This window comes from Ambystoma mexicanum, chromosome 6q, assembly GCF_040938575.1.
Source record: "Ambystoma mexicanum isolate Mex_15411 chromosome 6q, UKY_AmexF1_1, whole genome shotgun sequence".
Lineage (NCBI taxonomy): Eukaryota > Metazoa > Chordata > Amphibia > Caudata > Ambystomatidae > Ambystoma > Ambystoma mexicanum.
In genome coordinates, this window is record NC_090937.1 from 1,528,980,617 (window position 1) to 1,529,007,658 (window position 27,042).

At 43.3% G+C, this 27,042-nt stretch overlaps 1 protein-coding gene across 3 annotated transcripts in view; it reads left to right on the forward strand.

Annotated features, from left to right (window-relative positions):
* The window catches only part of PTPRA (protein tyrosine phosphatase receptor type A), an 874,792-nt gene that overhangs the window by 464,092 nt on the left and 383,658 nt on the right, over positions 1-27,042 (forward strand). For all 3 annotated transcript variants that reach the window (XM_069632225.1, XM_069632227.1, XM_069632226.1), the window contains 2 exons: positions 6,779-7,144; positions 8,292-8,312. In XM_069632225.1, the coding sequence (XP_069488326.1) occupies positions 6,779-7,144; positions 8,292-8,312 (387 nt within the window). The remainder of the gene's footprint in view (positions 1-6,778; positions 7,145-8,291; positions 8,313-27,042) is intronic.

Consider the following 27,042-nt stretch of genomic DNA (forward strand, 5'->3'; position numbering starts at 1 on the left):
TTGTACGATTTAATTTTTCTGAAGTTAAGAAAAACAACAATTTGTGATTTCAAAGAGTTTGGTGTTAAATTATGTGATGCTGCATATTTAGAGAATCAATCCAGTTTCAGTTGTAGTCCACTGGGAGTTCGATCAAACAATAAAATATCGTCTGCGAAACATAACCACGAAATTTTCAGATCCCCTAATTTCACAGGGAACATGCCACTTTCATTCCACAACATATCCATGTTGCAGATATATAGATTAAACAGTGTGGCGGCCATGTTACAGCCTTGCTTGACTCCTGTCATGGTCATGATGGGAACTGTAAGAACACCATCCCTATTTACTCTGATTTGATACGTTCTATGATTATGTAGCATTGCAACCAGTTGAACCATTCTTTAAGGGAAACCAAGTTTTATAAGTTTTGTCCATAATACTTCTCTTATAACTGAGTCAAAAGCACTGCTCATGTCTAATTCTGCCATATACACAGCCCCGGACTCTGGTGTTTTAGATTGTGCAAATATGTGTGAAATAATGAGAGCATTTAACAAAGTCCCCATGTGCTTTCGAAACCCTGTTTGAAACTTGGAGAATATGCTTTTTGTTTCGATTAAGTTTTGGAGACGAAGTAAGATTATAGAAAAAACTTTTTCAGAGGCGTCCATCAGTGCGAATGGCCTGAAATTCATAGGTAATTTGGGATTACCCTTCTTATACAAGGGAATGATTATGGCATTGAGCCATGACTTAGGGATAGAGTTAGTCGAAAGAATATAGGCAAACTTAGTGTAGAGAATGGCACCCCAAAAATGGGGGTCATCTTTTAAAATACAGGCAGGACGCCCATCAGGCCTAGCAGCCTTAGAGTAGTTAAGATGGTTGATTGCGTCAATAATTTCATTCAAGGAATATAATAAGTGTTCCTTAGAATTATATTCAAGTATGCCTGAGTTATACTTTATAAATTTCAAAGGCAGACTGCATTTACATTTGAAATAGTCAATCCATGTTGACGAAGCAATTGGTGAACCAAAATCATGCAACAACGCCCCCTTTTTGCCATTTAGTATTGCCCAAATGTTCCTAGTATCATGATTAATGAGATGCTTCATCATTTGTTTATTCGCTAAAAGCGTCATTTTAAATTTTATAGATTTTATTTTGTGCCTATAATAATTCATCATCTTATTTTTGGCAACGTAATAGTGCATGTACTGCACATGTCTCTGCTTCAATGCACGCAGACAACGATTTTTGTTCCTCTTAACCATTGCTATTACTGAATCATAACCACTTTCACCGGTTAAGTTTAGGGTTTTCGCTTTTTGGGCAAGATATTCAATATGTTACTTAATTATGATCGAGTTTCATTCTTCTCTTCTGCGTGTGTTAGTAAATAGATCTGCAGTACTAGACACACAAATTACATCTCTTTGGACCAGAAACGAAAGTTCTCTACACATTTTCGGATGCCATCCCACAGAAGTCTGTGCTCGATGGAGGGTCACCAATCCCAGAGCAACATCTTTTTCAAGGATGCCAAATCGCATCTTATACTTGTACTTAACGGATAATGGTCACTCTGGGTCTGTTTATGGATTGATACATTATTTACCAAGAGCATACATACAGAGGAGACAAAAAAATAGTCAATATAGGAGGATTGAATCCCCCTCTTCCAAGTCCCTTTATGGTCACCAGTCTCATAATCCAGTAGTTGAATATTCCATTGTTTGAAATAGGAGACCCAACGCTTCCCCAGAGTCACTGAGGCACTAGGTGAAGGCTTACACTTGTGAATTAACTTAGATGTTGGGGGTGCTCAAACAGCATTAAAGTCACCCCCAATGACAATCATATAATTCGAGTTTCTAACCATAGCTTGCTCGAGTAACTCATCCATGTTATCAAATGCAGCCTCAATCGAGGAATTAGCGGGATTATAATACAAACATACAATTAAAAATGCACAGGTCGACACACCAATAAGGAGGGACTCAATTGCTAACATTCCATGTTTTGCAAAAATAACCTTCGAGTTGTGATTTGTGGCATTATTTATAAGTATAGCAATGCCCCCATACGGCCGACCCGTTATACCTCTTATAGCCGGTAAACAGAAGTTAGAAAATCCCTCAATATTCAGTTCATTGACACACATTGTTTCCTGTAATATTGTAATCGTGGGAGATCCCATTGTTACATAGTTGGAGGACCAATTCTCTAAGTTCCTTTTCACGCAACAATTCCAAGACAATATTTTGAGACTCTGTGCATTCGAGGCTGTAGCATTTTTTGTCTATGGCTTATTTTGCTTATTGGAGAATTCAAGAATAGAAGTCATTAAAGGGGCAAGCCATGGAATGTTAGAAGTGGCTCCCACCAGTTCTGATATTTTGGAGATTAATTCAACAGTTTGTTCAGACCCATCTAATGGAGTGGCTTGAGAGGCCCCCATTACTACCTCAGGTTTTAATACTTCATTTAGAAATTCCTCTGCCTCTTCAATAGTCCTGAACAGGTGTAGTGTTAGCCCATGTGAGTTGAAGTCCTCTCTATGGTCCTACAATAACCTGAGTATTATAGCTGAGTGAGGAGCACAAATCATTCTGAGATTGTTATGGTTTGCCAATCTCAACCACTCAATGTCATCCATGTGAAGAGTTCTCAATTGAGGACTATCCTTAAAAATGTTAAACAGAATCTGTTTAGCCTTTGTTTGCCATTGATTGCCTGATCACTGGACCAACCCAGAAAATACCTTATGTCTCAGTTGAATACGTATTTAGTTTCACCTTTTTCAGGGCTGCCTCGGGAAGGATGTTTGCTCTCGTCAGATTCCCTGGTGTCTGCGGCGTCTAGTGCCTCAGTGTTGGATGCCCCCTCACATTCAATTGAATCTACCTGATTTACCGGATGTTTACTGTGTCTTTCAAGGTGCTCAATGGATTGAATATTATCCATATTCCTTGAGGAGTTGTTTTTTATCTTCACAGTGCATACCTTTTTTTGTTTGGGAACTGCACCCAGATTCGTATCAGGAGTTTGTTCTTTCATCTGTCCTAATACTGTGGTTTTTTTCCCAATGAGGGGATAAAAGGTCGATAGGCGACCTTGAGACATCTGTCCTGAGTCACCCACCCCCAAATCATCCAATGGTTTCCTCATGTAGGCTCCCTTTTTATTTGTTTGGGGGTGTGAACCGACTGAAGGAGCCACATTTAGAACCACCTTGGATTCTTCATTCAGTTGTGTCAAGTCAATCTTTGATTCATTTGCAGAACCTGAAAATGAATTGGATGATTGCATCTCAACCACATCAACAGCAGTTTTCGCCCTCTTTTTGTTTTTCTTATTATTTTTACTATTTTCTTGAATCATCAGAGTTGTTTGAGCATGAGAACTTTTTTTTCTGTTTATTTTCTCTTTTGATTGCCCTAACGTGGGCACGCTTCATTTTGCGTGACATAAATAATTTGAGTCCCTTCAGAATCATTGTCCTCACATTCACTGCTCACAGCACCTCCTCTTTCACTTGGTTTGACCAGATTCTCAGCGATAATAGTATCGCTTCTGAATTTTCTTCTTCAGCTTTAATAATGGCATTCACTAAGGGTGATGGGCTATTGAGTACAGGTTCTTGTGGAAGAGGCATAGAGCCAATTGCATCAACAAACTCCTCAAGTCGCCCCACACTGAATTTTAATTCCAAATGCTGTCTTGTTAGTAAGCAAGATAACTCATCCAATCTCCGTGAGTTTTGCTTAACTTCATCCAAAAGAATAGATGACACTGGACATTCCAAGGGAGTACATTCCTCCTTAGGTCCTTCCACGACAGCTCTTGGATACGTGCGTTGCTCTGATATCATAATTTGGGGAGATGCAGTTGTTTGGGAATATTGATTCCTGCACGTCTGAGCATTAGCTGACAGGGCTTTCAATAAGCATGCATCAACAAGTGCTCGTTTTTCTGAATGAGCTGCAGATTGAGAAATCAGCATACCCTCAATTTTAGCTACTTTGTTGGTTAGATCTAACACAATTTCTTTTAAGGAGTTAATATGCATGTGCGTTAAATCATGACCCTTGTCCAATAGATTTAGAAGGGAAGAAATCATCGGAAAGTTGCTTAAATCATCATCATTATTCTGACCTTGGGACTTAGATCGTGGAGTTTTGTCTGGAATAGGACACACCCCTGCCTCATAACACATGTCTTGATCAAATGTTTCATTCACCATTTGAGTGGGAACCGGTATAGGCCCATGGCCATTAGATATTTTGCAAAATATGGGTGAACTACAGGAGGGTCTCTTCACTCGTTCATGATGGTAGGGTTCAGTACCAGCAAAAGAGTGCATAGAATGTCCCTCCTGTATATTATGCAAACAGATTCGTTCAACTTCCGATGGTAAGAATACTACCAGTGAGTTCGGGGTAAGAGAAATTCTACAACGTTTCTCCCATTCGCCAATCAGTGCAGGGGCCAGGAAAGAAACATCAGAAATAATTTTGGGAGCCACATGGTTTTTATCATCTTGCTTTACAAATGCCGAGAACCCATGTGAATCTTTTTCTTTGATCTTTTGAATTGCTACAACAGAGGTTTTTGCATTAATGGGCGTTTTGTTTGACACTGCGTCAGCATTTGATACATTAGGTGTACCGAAAGGAGGGTGTTTGATTTTATCATCATTAGGTTCTGTTGCCATTGATTGCAGGCTGTATGGAATGTTGTTAGTATCATTTATGCCAGCATCGAATGCCGATGCCTGTGGTGCAATTGTATTTGATTCTAAATCAGAGCCATGTAATAGCACCGGGTTTGATGCATTCATCCCTATATGAGAATTCCCTTCTGCAAGGCTTTTACTGCTATGTAGACTAACCACCATTTTGCTATTCGATTACTATCAGATTCCAACAATGGTGGTTGATTATGTTGGCCCCCTCGAATTGACTACTATAGGTTTTGGAGTAGTATAATTAAGAGTAATATGGTATTGTAAACGCAGTAGTGCCAGATTAAAGTACAAACACAAAGTTACACAGAAATAAGTGCAGTTAAATCAAGGAACAAATAGTTCAATCTAACAGAGAAAACACACTGCGTTTTGAATTCATGTAAACCTCATGAGAAATTGAAAGGGGCATCTTTCAAGAATTTTACCTGATGCCCTGTCGACCCGCCAAACAGCCCAGCACACTTAGACACACTTCGGTGCACGCGCGGTGCGCGTACCCGTGTGTTTTGAAGCAGGAGTGCTCCAATCGGTGCGGGGAGTGGGCGGGTCCTTCGGCGGGAACAGAACAGGGGCTGTAACAGAAAGAGAGAAGTCAGGAGCTAGAAAGCAATGAGGGGGGAGGCAGTCACTTCTTCTCGCTGGTAGTTTCACTATTGCCAACGAGTACCTGAAATCGAGTCTGAATCAAAAGTAGGTTTAGTTCATCAAGAGTCCACAAAATCCAAACGTGGTACGGCTAAACGCAACCTTCTCCTTGCCGACTGCTTGTAGGAGAGCAGGAGAGGAGCGAATGCAGCCAAACAGCCCAGCACACTTAGACAAACTTCGGTGCGCGTACCTGTGTGTTTTGAAGCGGGAGTGCTCCAATCGGTGCGGGGAGTGGGCGGGGCCTTCGGCGGGATCAGAACAGGGGCTGAAATCGAGTCCGAATCAAAAGCAGGTTTAGTTCATCAAGAGTCCACAAAATCCAAACGTGGTACTGCTAAACGCAACCTTCTCCTTGCCGACTGCTTGTAGGAGAGCAGCGAATGCAGCCAAACAGCCCAGAACACTTCGGTGCGTCTTCTCTTCCGTCTCCATGTCATCTGTCCCTGTGGGACGATTCCCTGGTTCTGCTGTGTGAACGGTCTTCTGTCTGCTGGGGACTGCCACATGCTTGAGCGAGGGCTCTCTCGCCTCGGACGGTGACTCTCCCGCCGTCTGGTGTCTCTGATTTTCAGCTTTCTGGAAGAACTTGATTTTTTTTTTTGCACACCGATTGAAAGTGGTTTTCACCTGTGTGTGTCGCAGTTGTGGCCTACGGCCAAGCATGGGCAATGTGTAAGACATTGTAGCCGTACCTGTAACATTTCTATTGTTCTTAACTGCGTTCCATCATACGCACAGGACACAGGGATGCTGTTGCGGTAGTTTACGTGATTTTAATGTGGCTTAAAGATTCAGTGTGCAGCGATAGTGTGGTGTCTGCTCTGGCAAGTTGTAAGATTTCTTCAAGGGTCCTGCTCTTGTGCAATAATTTCTTTCTAAAATCAGGCGATTTGCAGTCTCCAGAAGCGTGACTTTAGGGCTTCCTCTGTTGAATTCGCAATGTTTTGCCCTTTTCCGCAACCTCATGACGAAAGTGTTCATGCTTTCGCCTTTGTCTTGTCCAGATGTGTGGAAAACGTGGCGTTTGTAATCTACATTCTTTAGCAGGCGAAATGATTATTCAAAGAGTAAATGCCTTGGAAAGTGTTCTATACTAACAATGAGCGATTGATAAAATGTTTGTATATGCGTAAATGATTGAACGAAATGTGGGCTGAATTTACCTCTTAAGTTTTATTTATTACTTTGATACCAAAAAAACCTTTGTTGCAGGGTATAAATAGTAAGGCCTTTAGTAATGGCTGCAGAGTGATGCACACAATAGGAAGCTAGGGATCTGTTGTGGGATGGCCAGTCTTCTTCCTCAATTGCTTGATGGAAAGGGTGAGGAAGAATTAAATGTTTCCTTTGCTGTGTATAATACAGGTTCTCACAAGTCTGGTTTGCTTGCAGGGCCACCAGCAGTTGGAGCCTTTCCCACCACAAGCACGCCAAACTCGAATAAGAGCACCACCGTTGGAGACATTGGGACCACAACAAGCTTGCGTGACCTAAATGGGAGCCTCCTTGTTACTCTTACAACCATGGCAGCTGTCGCCACAACTCTTGCTGATGGCACACAGTCCACCAATGCGACTCAAGCGAACACCCCGGGTTCCCTCAATCTGACCGAGGCGACTACCGTGTCTTCAACCATCACCACTGCTGGGTCATCGAATGCAACGGTGCCTGATGCCATATTCACAGACTCCTGGACCACGGTTAGTGGCGTAAACTTCACCACATCAGCCGGCATAGTGGAAGAGTTCACCACCTCAGGTACAGTGGCACAAATAAGGGTCTTGTGAAGTACAAGCTGGGATTCATCAGTTTGTAGGAGGGGGAATGCCTGACGCAATCTTGAGTGTGTATTTGAAACTGACACACATTTTTTCCCGCTCACTACCTCAGAGACTGGTTTGTCATTTGGATGCCCTACTTTATGCGACTGAGACGTGCAGCTTTAGGTTGAGTCATTCCCTTAGTAGCTCACTTTGGAGCAAGCACATGGAGGCTGTTATCTCCTCCTAAGTCTGACGCAGTGGTTTATGAACTGCTGACCTGGCATTGCGTGGCAGTGAAGGCTGGGGTGTCCTCATGTGGTCACCAGGTATTTTAACCTCTTCTATGAGACTACGTCATGTGTTTCTTTTGTGCATATTTGACTTTTTCACATGTGAGTTCAGTATGCTGAAGGCAGTATGATGTCACTTCCTGTGAAGTGATTGGGGCAAAGTTCATATGGTGGGGGAAGCAGGGAGAAGTGTGAAGTCCACTCAGCATTGCTTAGAAGGAAGGAGGAGAATATCGCAGCAGAGTTCTACTTGGAGTAACATTTTTAATATCTAGTTCTTCCCGTCGCTCTAAGACAAATCCAGTCTACAGGTGGTGGTGCTGAAATCGGAAAGTTAGTTCCCGTACAGACCCGTAGAGAGGGCTTCGGAAATGTGGTTTTTCTCTTTTATATTATGAATGCAATTCTATATCCCATTCCTTGACCAATTGGATGACTCATTGTCACCATGCCTTCCATTCCTGGGTTTTCCTTTTATCTGAAGCCTCAGCCCATGTGTTCACGGAATGTTAACATAGATTACAACTCCCAGAATGCATCACATAGTTAATTGAAAGCCTGGGACTGGAAAGGTGATGACTACATGATGGAGTTGCATCCAATCACCCATGTTACTCATTGTGTGGCCCTCGATATGCTTTGAACTTGAACTCCAGATAGTCAATGGTAAAGGACCGTAAGAGTGTTAATGCCAAACATCTAGAGGGCCACGGAATGAGTACCCCTGCTGGACACGCCTCCTCACCAATGTGCCCACAAAGGAATTTTCTCTGAGCTTCAGCGTTTGCCGCCTTCTTTCTTGCATCCATTTTGTTTGGGGAAAATTAAAAGTATCTCCTATTTCTTTCTCAGGTGGGGCAACAAAAGGCCAAGGTAAGAACCCTTTGACTTCGTTGTGTTTGCTGTGCAAAGTATGAGAAACTGGGGACCATGTTGCATTCATAAACTGTAATTGGCTGGCATTTCCTGTATTATTTTAAATGTTAACATTTATTTTATTTACTACCCTGACATTACAAATGACTTGAAAGGTGTCACTGACATCCTTCAGAGCTTAAGTGATGAAGGGTGTCCATTATCAACATGACCTGTACAAAAGTCGGTGGTAGTTTTGGTCTCCTGTTTGATGACCAGCATGACCCGTTACATTAGGGCTTTTGATAGTGATCCCCTTCATTTTTTTATTTCAGCAAGGATTTTCACTTGTTATTTTGACACATGGTTAGGGAACATAATATACATTTTAAAACTCTGAGTGAACATTTAGGAATGTCCATAGGCATTTTAATACTGAGTGGGGAACACTTTAGAGCACTGTCTGGGCAATCCTGCTTTGCTTCATACTAGTTACAGACCACCCTTGACCAGGGCAGATGAGAGAAGCCAACTTGTCGTGTGCACTGGGGAAAAAGTTAACAGTGTGTAAAACCTCCATTGCCAGGACCACTAGCTGTCTCTTTAATGTATTTTTGAGTTCCTTTTATGTATTTTGTACTTTGTATTCGTAGTTCTTGGTATTTATTGACCACTTTCCCCAAAAGCACTTTACATACCACTGGGTTCTGGAATAAATTCCTCAAAATGCATCTGATGGCTCCCACTTCAGTGGGCGAGAAGATTCCTCTGCTAATGTCGCACCTACCATTGTTCTCTTATCCAGCACCCTTCTGCCCTAACTACACTTAAAGATGGTTTTGTAATTTTTTGGGATTTAAAGGGCCTAACAACTACTGAAAAGACCAAACTAATGATGTGCACGAAAACCTTTAATGATGTCCCTGCATGCAATTAAAAATAGGGGAATCCAAAATCGAGGATGTTGCAACTTTCGCTTATCTTGGAATCAGGTTGATTTGGGACATAACTTGGCAAAACCATGTTGACAAACCCAACCTGATACTAAAAAAGAGGACAAGTGCTACTTTGGCCTAATTCTAATCTTTTGGTAACAATATCCTTTTGCCGGCATTGAAGGTTTACCAAGCACGGGCATTATCTGTGCTATATCGTACTGCATTATGGAGGCATTGGAACCCCATAGTTTGACAGCAAAGGAAAACTATTTCATTTTAAAATGTTGTTTGCAGTTCCTCTGAGTACGCCAAACCTCTCATTGCACTTTGAACAGGGGCTCTCATCTATCATAGACCACATTCAATTAAACCCTTATTGCATTTGGTTAGGATTTGGTCAGGAAATCCTACATTTGAAATTATTCAGAAAGCCCTCCTGGATATGCTGTGATATCAAAATATATGTTCCCTGCCATGGTTCAAATACATAAGAGATCTGTAACGGATGCAGCTGGATGAGATGTGGTTAAACCCCTGTCTGATAACCAAGAAATGCAGGCAAATAGTCGATTTGCATAAAGAGTAGTCTAGGGAGAAGCGTATGGACAACTGGTTGAATGTATCCACAGGCCTGGTGTAGCTGCGCTTATTAAACAATCCCTGTAAACTTTCCTTGTACATACAATTTCGATTGGGCAGATTACCAGTCTCCTCATTTAAGTCGCAATGAAATAGGAACTATTCAAATCAATGTCCTTTCTGTATTGTAGTGTTTAAGTATGGAACACACTTTTATGCCCCAACAGAGGTTAACTGAGGCAGAGGCCGTATGCAGAATACACAATCGTTGCAGTCGCGACATCTATAGCACGAGCATGGTGGCAGAGAAGCGGGGCTTTTGTTCTGTTGGGAGTCTCGTGGTCTGAGCACAAAATTAACTTTAGTGTTGGTAAAGCCCAGTGTAGCCAGTCCCACACCAAAGACTAATATGACACCATAGGACGGTTTCAATCCATTTTCCAACTCATTTTTTTTATCTAGTATTAAGTAATCCCTAGATTTCTCATTGGTTATGAATTGTACATCAATATGTTGAGTTATGGTGAAATGAATTTTGTACTTTTAATAATATATTTAATTATGTAATTTTATCTGGGTCATTGTTTTTAATGATTGCAATTGACGACCCACATTTAATCTGGTGTAATTTTATTAACTATTTGTGCTATACTTTTATGATTTTCTCAGACTGAAATAAAGTTTTAAAAAAATACAACGGTACAATAAACACCAAGAGCAGATGACAGGCAAATATTCACAATGGAGAGCAGGGGCTATGGGGTCAGAAAGAGATGGGAAGTGGTTCTTAAAATGGGTATGGAAAAACATGGTAAGAAGCAGACGAGTGTATAGTGAGAGGAAAATCATTCCAATATTTAGGTGGTGGAAGAGCAAAGGAGCGGAAGCGATGCAAACTGGCTTTGAGCAAAGTAGAGAATACTGCAATTGAGAGAAAAGGGAGTGTGGGGGAGAATGAAAAGAGAAAGGACAGATAAGAGGGGCGAGTTTGTGGGTGCACTTAGACAATACAAAGAAAGTGAACGAGGAGGCAGGGCTGAAATGGTAGAGATGCGGGTGAGGAGGAGGAGGAAGAAATAGAAGAACAAAGAGGTAAAAGGAGAAGAATAGCAGAGTTATAAGCAGACCAAAGGGATGTAAGGAGAGCGTCAGGAAGGCCAACAAGAAGAGAATAGTCAATGTTAGAAAAGATGAGTGAAGAAATAAGAAGCATGCTGACATTAAATGACAAACGGACAGGCTTGACGAAGATTGTGGCGCTGAAATCGACTGGTTTGAGCAGTGTTACCATTATGAGTTGGGAAGGATGAAGGAGAGTCGAAAAATATGCTGAGATTAGGAGCCTGGCGGAGTGCAGGGGGGAATGCAATACCGGAGGTTAGAGGAAGGGGGAAAGCCTAGGATTTCAGTTTTTGCAGGGTTCAGATGAAGGTAGTGCAAGGACAAACGGGAATGGATCGAAATTAAGCAAGGGAAACCGCAGAGCGAAGTGAGTGAGGAAAGAAAGAGAAAAAGAGCTTAATTTGAGCCACATGGAGATCGAGGAGACTAACTTGAAGAGAGCTTGTGACCAGCATTGAGAAGGGTGTTAGAGACATGGAGTAGAACTGTCTCCGCAGAATGTGCAGGACGGAAACCAGATCGTAGTGGAGGGAGGAGAGTGCAGGTGTAAAGAGGGAACTTGAGAATAGAAAACCCTTTTTAAAAGTTTAGATAAAATGGGGTGAAGAGAGATGGGATGGGGGCGGGGGGTGGGCGGCGAGTGCTGGGTCAAGGGGAGTTTTTTAAAGTGTAGCGATAATGATGGCATGTTTGAAACCGGAAGGAAAAAGTGGAAGAGGCGAGCAGAAGATTAAAAAGGACAGTGAGGTAGCAGAATAATTGAGTTTAGACAGTAGGGATGAGACAAGGGGGGATGGGATCAAGATGGGGGCAATATGATGAACAGGGTTTAGGAAATGAGAGGGGACAGTTTAAGAGTGGGGGGGGGAAATAGGAAAGATGGGGAAGGAGAGGAAGGTGGAGAGTGTGTATAAGGGCCAATGAGGTAAGAGGAATTGGTGTGTAAAGATGAGACTTTCCTGGCAAAATAGTCTGCACAGTTAATAGAGGAAAGGGGTAGGAAAAAAAGGGGTCAGGTGGGTGGAAAGTGTAGTTAGAATTAAGGATTTGAAATAGAAGACGCAGATGTGAAAGCGATGATTCGAGAGAAGTACTGTTTTTTCGCAGATAGATGAGTTATAGGAAGAGTGAATAGTAGAACAAGAATTAAGGTCAGAAGTGTGTTTTGTTGTTTTTCTCCAGTGATTCTCTGCCCTTTAATAGGAGAAATCGATGAGGAATAGAGTTGATGGAAGGAAAGATTGAAGGTCAAAATTTACGTTGTCAATGGAGTCAGAGGCGTAAGACGTGGTGGTAGGGAGAGAGGAGAAAAGTGTGGAGATGAAAAGTTGTAGGTCAACCTGTGAAAACATCATGGTTGCACAATGTAGATTACAAGTTTGTGCTGGAAAATTATTGTCCTATCTTCAATGTGCCCTTTCTTTTAAAAATTCTGGATAAGGTTTTGCATACACAATTCCAGAATTTTGTAGGGGGCAATAATATTCTCCAGCCCCACCAGTCTGGCTTCAGGAAGGGGTTTGGTACTGACGCTGCTATGTTGGACCTCAAGGCTAATCTGCTGCAGAACATTGATTAGGGGCAACCAGCTGTCTTGATGGATCTATCTTCTGCCTTTAATCTCATTGATCATACGTTATTAGAGGATAGACTCTGGTCAGTAGTGGGCTGCTCCCCCAAGGCAACCCAATGGATCTCTTCCTTTTTGGGCTCCAGGAATTCTAGAGTGAGTGTAGGTGAAATTGCCTCGAAACCTACCGCTAATACCTGTGGCGTGCCACAGGGGTCTTGTATTTAATCTGCGTTGTTTAACGTTTATATGATCCCGTTCTTACAACTCCTTGACAGCCTTGGTGTCAAGTATGCGAATTATGCAGATGACACCCAGACTGTCGTTAAACTCTCTGGCTCGCATTCTGTTGACTCGGCCAATCTGATTAACATTTATGAGTCTATTCATTCCTGGATGGCTGTCAACATGCTTGCACTTAATGCAAACAAAACAGAGCTTCTGTTGGTTGACTCCAGCTCTAAACTGAAGCCGCTCCCTGTGGAGTACAAGAACTTCCTTATTCTTGACTCCTTGATACCGGTGGTCAAGAAGGTTAAGACTCTTGGCGTAGTCCTGGAGGCCAAGCTTACTATGAATTACCATGTGGCCCATATCAGATGTTCTTGTGGCTCGATGAATAAACTCTTGTGCAATATTTGACCTTTTTTGACCCGCGAGACTACAGCAACTTTGGCCTCAGTCCTCATTAATTCCTGCCTTGACTATTGCTACAGTCTGCTCAGTGGCTCTTCGCAGTCCACTATTTCTGCTTTACAGGTCACACAGAATGGTGCAGTTCGGCCGGTTATGGGTCTATCCAGACAAACACATGTCACTGTAGCCAGACAGGACCTACATTGGCTGCCAGTCAAGCTTGGAATTAGACGCAAGGTTCTCACCTTGACTCTTGTACGGTTTTAAGGTTTTTGTTGCTGTGTTTGTCTTGTCTGTTTGGATGCGCCTGCCCTGTGGCACATGCGGCGCGGTATACTAGAATTCTTAATAAATTAATAAGTGAAAGGAAGAGAAGTAGAAGAGAAGATAATTATCAGAAGATAGATAGGATAGGTTGAGACTGAGGAAATGGAGGCAAGGGAGGAGAAAATTAGGTTGAGAGGAATCTGAGATGTGAGGACGACGGGGAATTTGGTTAAGATTGGGGTCAATGAGGGATAGAAAAGAAGAGAAACATAAGTAAAAGAAAAAAGGTTGAAGTTGCCAGGAAGAAAGAGGGTGAGAGGAAGGAGTATGATGGAAGAATATTTGGTTCATCAATGAAAGCTAGACGTGGACCGGGGGGGGGGGGGTTTACAAAGAATGAGAAAGGAAAGTGGAAGAAGGGCAGAAAAGCAAGTGCTTTGAGTGCGCGAGTGTTCATGGTTCTCTGTATCCAAGTTCTTGCTTATAAGAGGTGTTGTGGCCTCTAATTAAAATGTTAACCAGTCTGATTCTGGGTCGCTATCTGCGAATGCGCATGACATCTCCGATAGGCGTGTGATAGATAATATAGCTCTACGTGCAGTAGTTTCATAACTCCATCTTGAGTACTGGAATAAAGCTTGAGTCATATTCAGCCGTGCTCTGAAGTCGCCCCACACAAACTTTTTAATTTTGGTGCTTGGCGTCTGTGAAAAAGCCTTGGAGGGGTCATGTTCAAAATGTAATTTAGTTTGGGGATAACAGACGTTTTGGCTTCTTGTATTTTGCTGCATAGCGACACATTTTGTTTTTGCCATCTCACCATGTCTCCTGAAAGGGTGTTCTGCAGGGTGTCTAGGTTTTTTGATATCATTTCACTCACATTACTTGATATTTGGATCTAGAGTCATGAGTGGCGTTCCAGGGACCATTTTAAATCATGGCCTTGCATATCTGCTATTGTCATGGATGAGGAGATAGTAAAGCATTGCACTTGGACCCATTGACTTTGTACCCTGACAGGTGGGAGAAGTGGTCTATTTAAGGCCATGACGTTGGTGAGGGATTTGCACGCATTGGAGAGGGTTAGAAACACACCTGTGTATAGCGTTAGTTGCCTCCGTTGCGCTTTTGTATGCCCTCCTATATCGTGATTCGAGCGATAGCTATGGATAGTGGCTCCCGGGTGAGTATAAACAGTAGCAGGGATGGAGGAGAATCCCAGCCAGGTCCACCCATTTTTCGTGAATGGGTTTGAGCAGTGTCTTTTACTTATTTTGGCTGTTGGGCTTTTGTGAGGCCTTCCTTGTATATGAGGAGCCTAGGCCGAACCTCTGCATCATATCGAAGAGCTATTTTCCCTCCACCCTATCTAAAAGCCTTTTCTGCATCGAGTAATGAGCCACTTCTTGGAGGATCTTGATCCGTTTTCTTTTTATAACATGTGTAGTACTTTTCTCACTTTGGCGTTTGGAGAGCAGCCTGGAACAAAGCCTGCTTTAGACCGGTGTATTCATGAGGATATATGTTCTTGCAACCGTTTTGCTAGTATTTTGGCATAGATTTTGATGTTGAGCTTGATTAGAGATATGGCCGAAAATTGGCACATGTTTTGTGGGGGTCTACCCGGTTTGCGTATCACTGCGATTACTGCCGTTATATATTCCTCTGGGAACAAGCTTCACTCTCCTGCTTTTTTAAAGACCTGCACTAGTAATGGGGCAATTTGGTTTATACGGATCTTGTAACATTCTAGGGAGAAACCGTCTTCCCAGGGGATTTCCACGAGGGCTTTTTGTTGATTGCTTTTTTGATTTCCAATTCTGCTATGAGGGTCCTTGGAGAGCTTGCAATCAAAGGATGGATCATCTGTATCTGGTGGGAGTTCAGGAAGTCTGTTCTTTCTTTCTGATCCCTTTTTGTCTGAGGATTTATACAGTGAAGTGCGGAAATTCGCACACTTGTTTGCAATCTTATTTGGGGGTGTTGTGCTCCCCTTGGTTTTTCTTCAGTTGCTAAGCCAGTAGTCTACCTGCCTTCTTTCCCTGTTCATAGTATGACTGTTTGAGTCTGAAGCGTGCCAAAAGGGCCAAATTCTCAAACATTTCATTTAAATTAAATGTCGCTCTGAAAGAGGGTTGTTGGGATTGAAGGGTATTTTTTTGTTAGGTCTTTGATTTTCCGTTCTGCCTTCTTTCGTACATTAAGAGACCCTTTCTTGTGATATGATGCTGCTTTTATAATGTGGCCTCTCATGTAGGCCTTGACTGAGGCCCACAGCAGGGATCGAAATTAAGAATGGATACACAGGAGCTAAAAGCAGCAGCTGGGTATCCAGCATTAACCAGGGATCTGGAACTTATAATGGGGAACAAGGTGCTGGTACACAGCGTTCTGCAAATATAACTTTCAAATATGATGCAAACATATAAACGGGTCCATTAATTATGATGTATTTTGCTTTAAATGTCTATCTATGGATAGTCCCAAATGCACAGAGTTCAAATTACATAGGTGTGGTTGTTCGGCATCAATTCCCTGGCGAGCCAAAAGCAGCTCCTGGTAGCTTTTGGTGTCAAGTTAACCAGGCTCTTCAAGGCTACAAGCAGGAGCTAAATAGCTCCCAGCTCCCCTCAATTTCGAACCCTGCATAGGGCTGCTTTGTTGGGGAACCGTGTTTGCTGATTTGTAAATGAATAGTCATTTATTGTGTCTGTAATCTTTTTTTTTTTTTTTTTTTTTTTTTGGGTCTGTGTTTTTGTATAGACTGACGTTCATGTGCCACCTTGTTACGTTTGGGCACGTGATGCCAAGTTTCTCCTGCATCCTTACGGGGTATGGTCGGACAGGCATAGTGGCGGTATGTCATTGTCTCATTTTGAATTAAATATTTAATTTCACGTTGGGAAGTGGTCTAGCCTTGCCCATGTCCCATGAACCTATGAACACATGACATGTGGGTGTAGCCCCTTTCTTTTGGGTGGATTATTGCCATGAGTCTATTAGTCCATTGTCTGACATATCTTTTAGAATATTGGCGTCTCTTTAACCTGTGCTGGATATTCCTTTCGACCTATCTAGTGCACATGTCCACCGGTTCTAGTTCATCTACAACTGCTGCAGTGAGAATCAATCTTAATGTTAGTTTCGCCTTCGACCGATAGGTTTAGTATTTCTGATTTGCTAATGTTTATTTTAAGACCTACAACTGCACCAAATTCCCCTATTTCTTAGATTACAATGGATAAGGAGAGATCTGGCTCCATTATTGCAAGGGGCATATCATCCGTAAAGGCCATCATTTTGTGTTCCTCCCATCCAAATGGAATGCCCTTTATATGATCTGATGCTCCAATCCATTTTAAAAATGCCTCAAGGTAAATTGCAAATAACAGTGGGGAAAGCGGGCACCCCTGTTTGGTACCCCTTCTTTATGGCTATGTTTTGGGATGGCTGCCAGTTTATCATCAATATTATTGTTGGTGAGTTGTAGCTAGCTTGCCTCATCTGTAAGAACCGTGTACCAAATACCATTTGTTTCATTGCTTGAAAATGAATTTACTATTCTCCGTAGACCTGAATGAATTCTATAGTGTTGCCGGTTTGCCGGCCAACGACACCCTGACAATCTTATATAAAATTGCTGGAAAGCCATCCGGATCTGGAGCTTTATTAAGGGGCAATTCCTTAATTGCTTGTAGTATTTCCTCAGGCGCAATAACTGCCTCCAATAGCTCCCGCTCCATAGGAGAGATCCTTTGGAGTGGGGTAGATTTATAGATAGATTTGTTCTGTCGTATTAGGCAGATCTGAAGTATAGAAGGCCGAGTAAAATTGTGTGAAGAGTTCAATAATTTCCATGGTTGCCGGCTGAAGCCCATAATTTATGTGAGAGGACCTATCTAAGAAAGGTATGCGTTCTCCTGATATGTTTCAAGAAAAGCAGTACCTTGTTGACTTCATGAAGAGACGAACGACAGTCATTCTGGGAATTTATTTTATTGTGTATTTATAAAGCGCCTATACATCAAATGGTGTTTTAATGCGTCACAAGAAAAAAAGGTAGGAGGGGAGCAGGGAAGAAAACAACGGCATCTTTCCTACCAAGCCTTGATCATTCGCATCGTGCTGGTCAGGGCGGAACAAATAATGCAAGGGTGGGAGGGAAGTGGGGAGCAGAGTGAAGGCATACAAGGGCAGGGGGGAGAAGGAGGGGAAGAGAAGGGCCCCTGGCACCAGGCAAGTTCTAAGGGGAGGCCAGGTGGACAAGTGCCAGGGGATGCAGGGAGTGAGGCCCACAGCGAAGTACGAGGACGGGGTTGACAAGGCTCATTAGGGATGCACCCCCGCCAGGCTAGTCATGGGAAGGGGGCCTGAGGGCAAGTGCTGGCTGGAGGAGGGGGCGGGGTCTGGGAGACCTGGGTGCTGGGGTAGACTGGGCGGCAAGGGCCTGGAGCCCTGTAGAACTCCAAAGGTACCAGGCAGCCAGTCAATGTGGCAGAGAGGGGCATTAGCAGGGGACGGGGGAAAATGAATAAGAGAAAAGGAGGGTCTTGAGAAGCTTCCGGAACTGGTCCAAGCCAGAGTGGGGCAGGGAGGCCATTCCAGAGGGATGCTTCTGCCGAAGAGAGAGATCTACCCCCTGGCCCTACTTGGAAAAGCGTCTGATCTACAGAGAGTTGGAGCTAGAGGGCAAAAGGTCTCTAGAAGGGAGGTATTTAGGGAAAGAGAGGTGGATGTAATGGGGCCCCAGGCCTCAGAGCCTTGAGGGATGATGCAGATGGTCTTGAACTTGATCCTTGCATCAATCAGGACCCAGTGGAGAGATTTTAGGGCTGGAGAAAAGCAGTTCCAGGGCTTTAGGACAATGATAAGTCTTGCAGTCCTATTCCGGATTAGTTGAAGGGGTTGAAGGGAGGATAAATATAGATTGAGAAGGTCCAGCTTAGAGAGGACCAGAGCTCTGGAGACATAGTTTCTGGGGGAAGGTGAGGAAAGGGAGAATGCCTCAGGGGAGGTGGAGCTGGAAGTGGGCCTACTTGCTTGGCAAGGTCAGCAATGTGAGGAGAGAAGGCGATAGAGGAGTCGGAGATGACGCAAAGGTTTTTTGCCAAGAAGGTGAGGGGAGGAGACATATGGAGGGCGGCCAGAGAGTAGGAGGCAAGGAGGGAGCAGGGGTACCAATGAGAAGGATCTTGGTCTTACTGGCATTAAGGCAGAGATTGTTGACGGCTCACCATGCCTGCATAGCAGTCAGTCAGAAATGAGCGAGGAAAAAGAGGAGGAAGTGGAGGGAAGCTTGTCGTCCCAGTAACACGAAGTGAGGAGAGAAGGTGGAGATCAGGTTGGCCAGAGGGGCAAGGCAGATGTTGAAGAGCCACGGCGAGAGCATAGAGCTCTGAGGGATGCCGCAGGTGGAGAGTGTGGTGGACGAGAGTAAAGGGCCGATTTGAACCTGGGAAGGTCATCCAGATAGAAAGGTCGTCAACCAGGTCAGTGACAGGCCCGAGATACCAAGGGTATCACAGAGCCGATTAGAAAAATAAATAAATTGGAGCCAAAACAGAACAGCCTAGTTTCACCGAATCAGGTGTCCTGACAAGCTACTTATGCCAAATAGTGGCCAAACTATTTTATCATTTGGTCTTGGTGTGCTTATGTCAATGACATTGAAGAGGTTGGTGTCACAAGTGAGTGCTGGTGAGGAGGTGAATGGGGATTGATGGGGCTACGGCGGCGTTGGTGGTTATTTTCCACCTGTTGGTCTAGTTGGGGTTTGCTGATGTGTCCCTTGCACAGGGCGTGGCCTGGGGCACAGCATGCCTGGTAGTATGGGTTTGGGTGTGTCCCTCGCACTTACAGGGGCTGTAATGGTGAGCTGGGGTTGTCACTTGCACTGAAGGATCTGTGAGGATGCCTTGATGTTTGTTTACAGTGGGAAAGGAGGTACGAGAAAGCCACATTCGGCAAACCGGGACGGCAACCCTACATCGTGGAACTACAAAAACATGATTGGAATCCTGTTCACATACTATCCAGCCAAGTGCATCCAAGGGCTGATGGTACTCAAAAGATGCCCTTTAGTCCTGCATGAGGGTTGCAGTAAATTCCAAATGTCTATCCATCGTCCTTGTGACACAAAAATCCTCCAGCTGGCAAGAAAATCTGTGTAAATGTCCAGTAGATCCAAATACTAAGCTTGCCACTTCCAATGGCCATGACCAGGGACACCTGCTCATGCCTCAATTGAATGTGTGTCCAAACTATGAGCCGAAGAGGGGAAAATGCTTAATTTCCAACCTAAATCTACAGGAACGCATCAGTACCTGACGTCGCGGTGTCTGGCCTCAAACTGAAAAATCACATCAGTTGAGCGTTGAGATAGGACACAAGTGCAGGACAATTTAAAAATAAAATAAAAAGGCAGTCAGCAATGCAATAAGAGTGCTTGCACAGACGACTCTGGAAATGCACGTGCACCAGTTGGGCAATCCCCGTCGATGACAGCATTAAACCAGCGTTGAGGGTGGAAAGTACACTGGGTGCTCCCTGTTTCAAAGTATCCCTCGGGGCATGTGCTGCCAATGTGCATGTGCGGGCAACGGAGGTGGGTGAACGGGTAGGCCTAACTGATGCGGCCGCTGTACCAGGGAGGGGTCTCACTCCTGCATGAGAAGGACTAAGGAAAGGGAGAATTCACAATCTCTCATTTCATACCCCATGGCTGCTACAAATGGCGGTGGCTAGGGGTGTTTAATGATAAGGAAAGTGAGGGCGTCACTGCTTTACTTCTGTGCTGCTTCCAGCAGATACATGCTATCGTGGACAGATAAAGTCTACACTTTTCCAGTTTTATTTTTTGGAGGTTTAGTTTTGGTTGAAAAATGTTATGTTTCCTCGCTGATGTATGTTTTGAGTAAAAGAAGATTGCATAATTCTACACTACGCACTGTGACCTAGAATTAAAAAATTGTATCAAGTTGTGGCTTTTTCCAGTTTTCAATACAGAAAACCTTTTCAACTCCGTTGTTGGAGATATCCATAGTTTGAAGTAATTTGGGGCTAGAGGAGCACAGGATGTACCATGATCATAGTAGGCGGGGCATTATCCAATTACTTGGTGGGTTTCATGAATTTTGATGTTTCCTTAAATTTCAGAGAGACCTTAAAGGGGCTCTCTGAAATGGGCCTCAGATTCGAGCATTGACAACTCTTCCTTTTAAGGGAGCATGTCCATGTTTGTATTGTGTATGGAATTGAAATCGTTCTTTTTGGTGGTGTGGGTAATTTTTGGGACTGTAGTGTGACAGCGTTAGCTGAACGAGCGAGGAGAAACCTATTTCGCACAACAAGGAGGATTGTAAATTGTCTCAAAAAAATCTATTTTATTTGTGATCTGGGTGGGGACAGATTTTGTCAATTGTAGACGATAATCCCAATGTAGGTAGTTATTAACAGCATTGACCTGCTCAATAAATACCATAATACAGCTTGACCATGAAAAAGGCAGATGCCTTGAATGCCTGATGACATTATTCATTACAGATGTTTCATAGATGTTGATATCTCATAAAGGCATGTTCCCAGAGCAGAGTAAGAGCCACCATGTTCCTTCATATCATTATTGGTCATGTATATCACACTTAATGGCCGTCTCCAGCTTCTGAGTGCCAGCTGAGTGCTTAACCCATGTTGCATGGGATACCTAATCTTGTTCCCAAGGCGATTATGTTGCTACCGAGTGGTTCTCCCGGCTTTTGTTCCTCAAAACATAGAACAAGAAAAAAGTATTTTTTCTCCATAGCTCTTGTAATGCCCATGCAGTCAAGTCATTTTCTTCATGGTCAATAAGTGTGTTCAGTGGATCATCCATTGGAAAAGAATCATCTGAATTGTGCACCCTTTCCGGGCACCTCCATGACTTCACTTTTCCTTATAGTGCTCTGATGCAGGCAGCATAGTGCATCTAGCAGTTCTCATAACCCATATATAAATGAAAACAATAGTGCCGCTTGATCCTGGGGATTAGGAGAAGGGGGGAATAGCAGATGCTGAATTAATTTCCAATGAGGACTTTCTTTAGTTGGATCCTTTAGTTGCATGCCATGAAGGCATCATGAAGAAGAACACAGACAACATATTCAAATGTCAAGATAAATGCTTTTATTAACACAAATGTCAGGATGGAAAAGACCTAACTTGCCCTAATCTAAGGTGGGATTCCCCCACCTAAACGTCTGCGACAAGGAGTCTAACTGAAGAATCTGTCTGTGAAAAAACCTATACTTCCTGTCACCACTAATTCTATACATTGTGCAGGGATATCGGCCTAAAGAAAACAGTGTTCAACCCCAAAGTTCTGAGCTTCTTCCAGCTCAGTTTCTTTCAACCGCCTTCCCGAAGTGTGAAGTATTTTTGTAATACACTCTTAAAATTATCCTCTGCCGACAAAAGGGAAAATAGTATGCTTCAAGACCCAGGGTTCCCTTCCCCAGGTTTAAAGCAGCAGTTCACAACAAAAGCACTGGGCAATTTCAAAGTAGTTTATAGTAGAAGCACTGGAGGTTACCTTCCACAAGTTCAAAGTAATTCATAGCTTTAATTTCAATAGTAGGCACAAAATATTTCCCAATTTCTGTTTTTCATCTTCTGGTGGTTTGCATTTAGATCAGTATTACGAAAATAGAGCCATCTGCTGTGTTTTGTTTCCATTCAATGTTGAAATGGGTTGGTATCTTCTGTAAGGTAAAGCGATGAAGATTTCTTCCCATTGTAACATTGAAATGTCTATTGTGTCGATTAGAACCTTTTTAAGGACTGCCCCTTCTCTTTTCTCAAGGTACAGGGTTCCTTTTACACTTGATGTGATTATTGGTTTAATGCACAGTTCATACGGAGACTTTCAAGAACGTGTTCTGCTCCTTTCAGACCCACGCGACCATCCCATTACAATGCATACTTGCACAATCACTGGTTCCTTCACAGCACTCGCGGTCAGTTTCACACCGGATTTCCTTGCTCTGAAACTTACCGGCTTCCTTAGGACTTGCTTCAACTTGGTTGTCTTCAGGGTCCTCTCTCCTGTCCCTTAGACATTCCTGTGCTTTTGCAGCACCACGGGAGAACAAGCACTCTGTTTCTTCAGTAGATGTAAGGCCCCTCAGCACGCTGCTTTCTCTTGCTTTAAAGTTACGTCAGAGAACACCTGTTCTTGCACCGTCCGAGTTCTGATCACCAGCATCTGCAATCCCTGGTATTCTGACTCTTGCACGGCAGCTCTGCATCCAGCAGCACATAGCAGTGTCTCGCCTTTCTCTCCCTCCTCTCTGTGCTCTTTTGGCTTCCCACCTTTTATACACCTGTGGTTTATGAATGAGCTGCAGGTGCGAGTCCTCTTTCAATTACGTGACTATAGTTAGGCTAATTAGTGTGACATGGCTGACCACTGACCTGGCTGACCCTGTATGCACGTTCTTCGTCCCAGTACCAAAGTGGTGAAAGTGTGTGGTGTTCATTACTCTCAGCTTTCTTCTTCGTTTCAGTACTGTTAAATGTTGTGTGGCGAAATTATGTAAACAGGTTTACAATAACCTATAAAGGTTGAAGAAGGATTGGGTGGGTTGTTATTAGGAAAAGGGATACCATGTCTCGCCCAAGGGCCTCCCACTCCTCAAGGACCCTCCACCCAGGTGATCCTTAGTCACTTGTCTACCCCCAGGGTCGTGACCCAAAAGCAATGGCCTTTCCTTGACCACCTGCACAAAGAATCCATGTGGAATAGAAGTGAGAATACCCTTAGGCTTCTCGCACCCCTAGAAGATCGAAATCTCCAGTGCTAATTAGTGTGCCTCAGGCACGCCACAGATAGACTGGGGTGCTCCATGGAAATCTGGTACAGCAAGCTTATATTAAAGTTGTCGGATAAGGCAGTATTCTGTTGTATAAGGAGGAAGGCGGTATTGTGGGCAGAAAACATCTGGACGTTCATAGGAGATTATTCGTAAAACTAATGGACACGTTGACCTATTTCCTTGACTGAGGGACTGCATCTTGCCATTCTTTGGTCAAGATGGACACACATCAGTGGTGTCTGTCTTAGGTTTGAGATGCAGTTGTATAGCACAAGGCTCATGGGCTTCGTAAATTTATGATGAATCTTCCGTGGGTAGGAGTTGGTGAAAGGGATAGACTAAATCAAATGGAGGCAGACTGGCAGAACGGCATTGTTTCACGTGAATTGTCAGGTGGGTTTCTATGGCATGTTAGTCATGTATTTATTTTAATGATTTACATTTTTTCTTCCACATGCTTCTTAGTATGTAGGTCATTGTATAGTTTTGATGAGGTGCTGTTTCGTATAGCTCTTGTTGGATTTAATCCAATTGCTTATTTCTGAAATAATTATCACTATAATTACTCTCTTGCTGCTGAGTTTATTGACCTCTGGCGGGGGGGGGATGTTCTGGGTTAGTATCCTATCTTCATGGCATACAATGCGGTTAATCTACCCATTTGCATCAAGGAAATCTGGTATAGTTATGAAAACTATAATATTGGTGCCCTCAAATTCAAGATGATATATTTTCACAAAACATTCAGGCTAGCCAGTTTTCGTCCTGGACACACATCTGATTATTTCATGAACATATTGAAGAGGTGTTAGATATAGTGTCACCGGTAATGAGTGATTAAACAAAATCTTTAGAATGGATGCTATTCCTATAAAAACAGACGCCTTCCCAATCCTTGTGGAGCCGTGAACGTGCATTGGAATCTCCTTGAGTGATTACTTTGTGAAAGAAGCCAAATGGAGTCCACATATCATTCAACATTTCTGTCCAAATCTATATCAAAAAGATGCTAATGCACTATTACAGAGGTCTGCAGCCTATGCTTCTGGGGATGTTTTGGACTACGATTCCCATGATCCCCCTTCCTTATTATGCTGGTAGTGCAGACCCCTGCACTATTGCAAGCCCACATAGAATAACAAGTCATTCTATAGGATGTTCAATGGGGATTGAGGCGGAGAATAGTGGGATGGTGGTGACCAGATTTTATCCAGGTCTCTGAGTAATGTCATCTGTCCCATTCAAGTACTGTTAATAAAACTGACATACGGGGTTAGAAGTCCTCAACAGCAAATGTGCTTGATGCCAACGTGACATCCTGATCTTCAGTTCCCTGTCAACCCATATTGCAAACAGCCCACAAGCCACAGATGTGGAATTCTTATACTTTTTATCTAGCACTTAATGCCACATTTCTCTTCTTTCTAAGCGCTGTAATAGCTATTATTGGTCAGTAGTACTGAATAGTGTTCAGTTTATCGTCCTCTTAAGGGGGAAAGGCTCAGTAGTTCTTGCTGGGTTGCAAACGTATGAAACCGATATCTGAGGATAGTGCTTCACTTGATGATGCACCCTCTTATTTAATGCCATTAACAAATATATATAACATCGCCTTTCAACTTCAATGCTTAAGTGGTGGAGGTTTATATGATTAAATGTTACCAGCACGCAGCTGGTGGATATTGTATCCGTCTCATCTGTGATCCACTAAGGGCATATGTATTAAGGAACGGGGTGACGGGAAATCCAAGAGCCCCCTCAGGGATGTGCTGCAACAACCTTTCTGTTAAAGTATTTTAACTGTGAAGTCGTCCTTGCTCCACGCCTTAGCTGTCAATGACTCTCCTCTCCAGCATCCTGGAATGTCGAATACAATGTTAAGCTGTGAAGCACCACTGTTGAAAGCTGGACTCAGGTCCTGCCCAAAGCAAGTGGGGGCGACAGGGGACAATGTCATATGCAGAGGGAAGTGACGTCCCAGGAAGTGACGTCCCAGGGAGTGCTGTCACATGACATCACAGGAAATGACATGTGATCACAGGGCGTGAACATGTTCTAAAATGAAATATGCACATTTAATTCAATTTGTCTTTCCTAATTAAAGAAAGTCCTCAGGATAAATAAAGATTTGCCAGGGGAACAGATTTTCTTATAACATTGCTGTCTTAAGTATAAAAAATGCGCCTCTTTAATGTCCAAGAATCTGTAACAGAACAGGTCCAGCATAGCCGAATGTCAATATGAGGTTTTTCAGCTTCGTGATAGAAATTCGCGTGACCCTGAGCCAGGCAACCTCGGATCTGGACTTGTATGGGTGATGCATTTTGTTTTTTTTAAAACATTTCATGAAAACACGTACAGGGATGAAGTCTGGCCCTGAGAAAAGTGGGTGAATGCTGGCCGCCCGCCTGCTCTCTCTGCCTGTTTTGCTGTTGAAACTGCAAACCCTCGAATAATTGCATCCCTGTGGCAAATTGATTAGTTTGGTAGACGCTATATTGTCCATAGTGATCCTGCAGTTCCTGCCAATGGAGGTACACTTGGCAGTTTGTGCAGTGCCATCATGCAACATAACTAACTATAGGGAGCAAAAGGGAGGGTGGAAGAAGGGAGTGAAAGGGGCGGGGACAACTAGTGGCATTCAAAAGTAGATTTGTGGCCAACCGTTCCTAAAAGTGAGAAGACCCTTTTGTGCGTCTTCAAGTAACGCATGTAGATAACAAGCAGGAAGGACACTGTAGATTTCGGAGGCTTTGAGGCGCATGCTCTGACAAACCTGGGAAATGCGTGAGCCGTGAGGTGTTCTTGTGGTTGTTGCAAGGAATTTAAACGAGCCCTTAACAAGAAATGCAATCATTTCCTATGCAGGAATTAATTCTGATTAACGAATTGACCTGGATGCCTTTCACAATTCCGGCAACAAACTTCCTTCCCTTATTTTCCAGTATAGGACAAAACAGACTCTGTTCAAGTTATATAAAGGTTTTTTACACTGCTTTTTGTAGATAGTTTAAAATATCATGCTTTGGGTGGGCCATGTTGCTCATGCGTTTTCAGTGGGTTTCCAGTAACGGCAATGCTGCTGTACGGGACACCGTGTGGTTTAGTGCACTCCTAATCCGGAAGCCTTTTGAATCCTGCTAATGGTTCTGCACTGTTGTATAAGGACTGGTGGAACAACCTTTCTTCTCTATCTTGGAACATTCCATTGTTCTAATTGAGCATCCCTCTTCTCAAAGGGACGTATTGTTGCTCTACCCCAGGGGTCTGCAACCTTTGGCTCTCCAGATGTTTCGGACTCCACCTCCCATCATCCCTAACCAGCATAGTCAATAGCCAGATATCATGGGAAATGTAGTCTGAATCATCTGGAGTGCCTAAGGTTGCAGACACCTGCTCTACCCAATGGAGAGCATGGGCTTCCAGTCCTACTGAAGCAGATGTGCTGGAGGATGGTCTTTGAAGCTGGAGGGAGTGTCCTTTCTGAAATCCAATATGGGAGAAAGTGCAGCCACCTGCATGTTCCCATTTCAGTAGTGACAGACAAAGCATAAAGTTAACGGCTGACTATAGGTCATATACTCTGGTGTAAAGATGAAATCTGTCCGACATGATTGAGGGGTGGCCGAATAGGATTAGAACTGTTCTTCACACACAGGACTTAAATAAAACCATCTGCATGATAATGATGATAATGATGTGTTATTAATGTAGTGCCTTAATCCAAAGCGCTTTACAGAGCACATATTTACATACAATATCACCCAACCGAAATTGGACTCATTTAT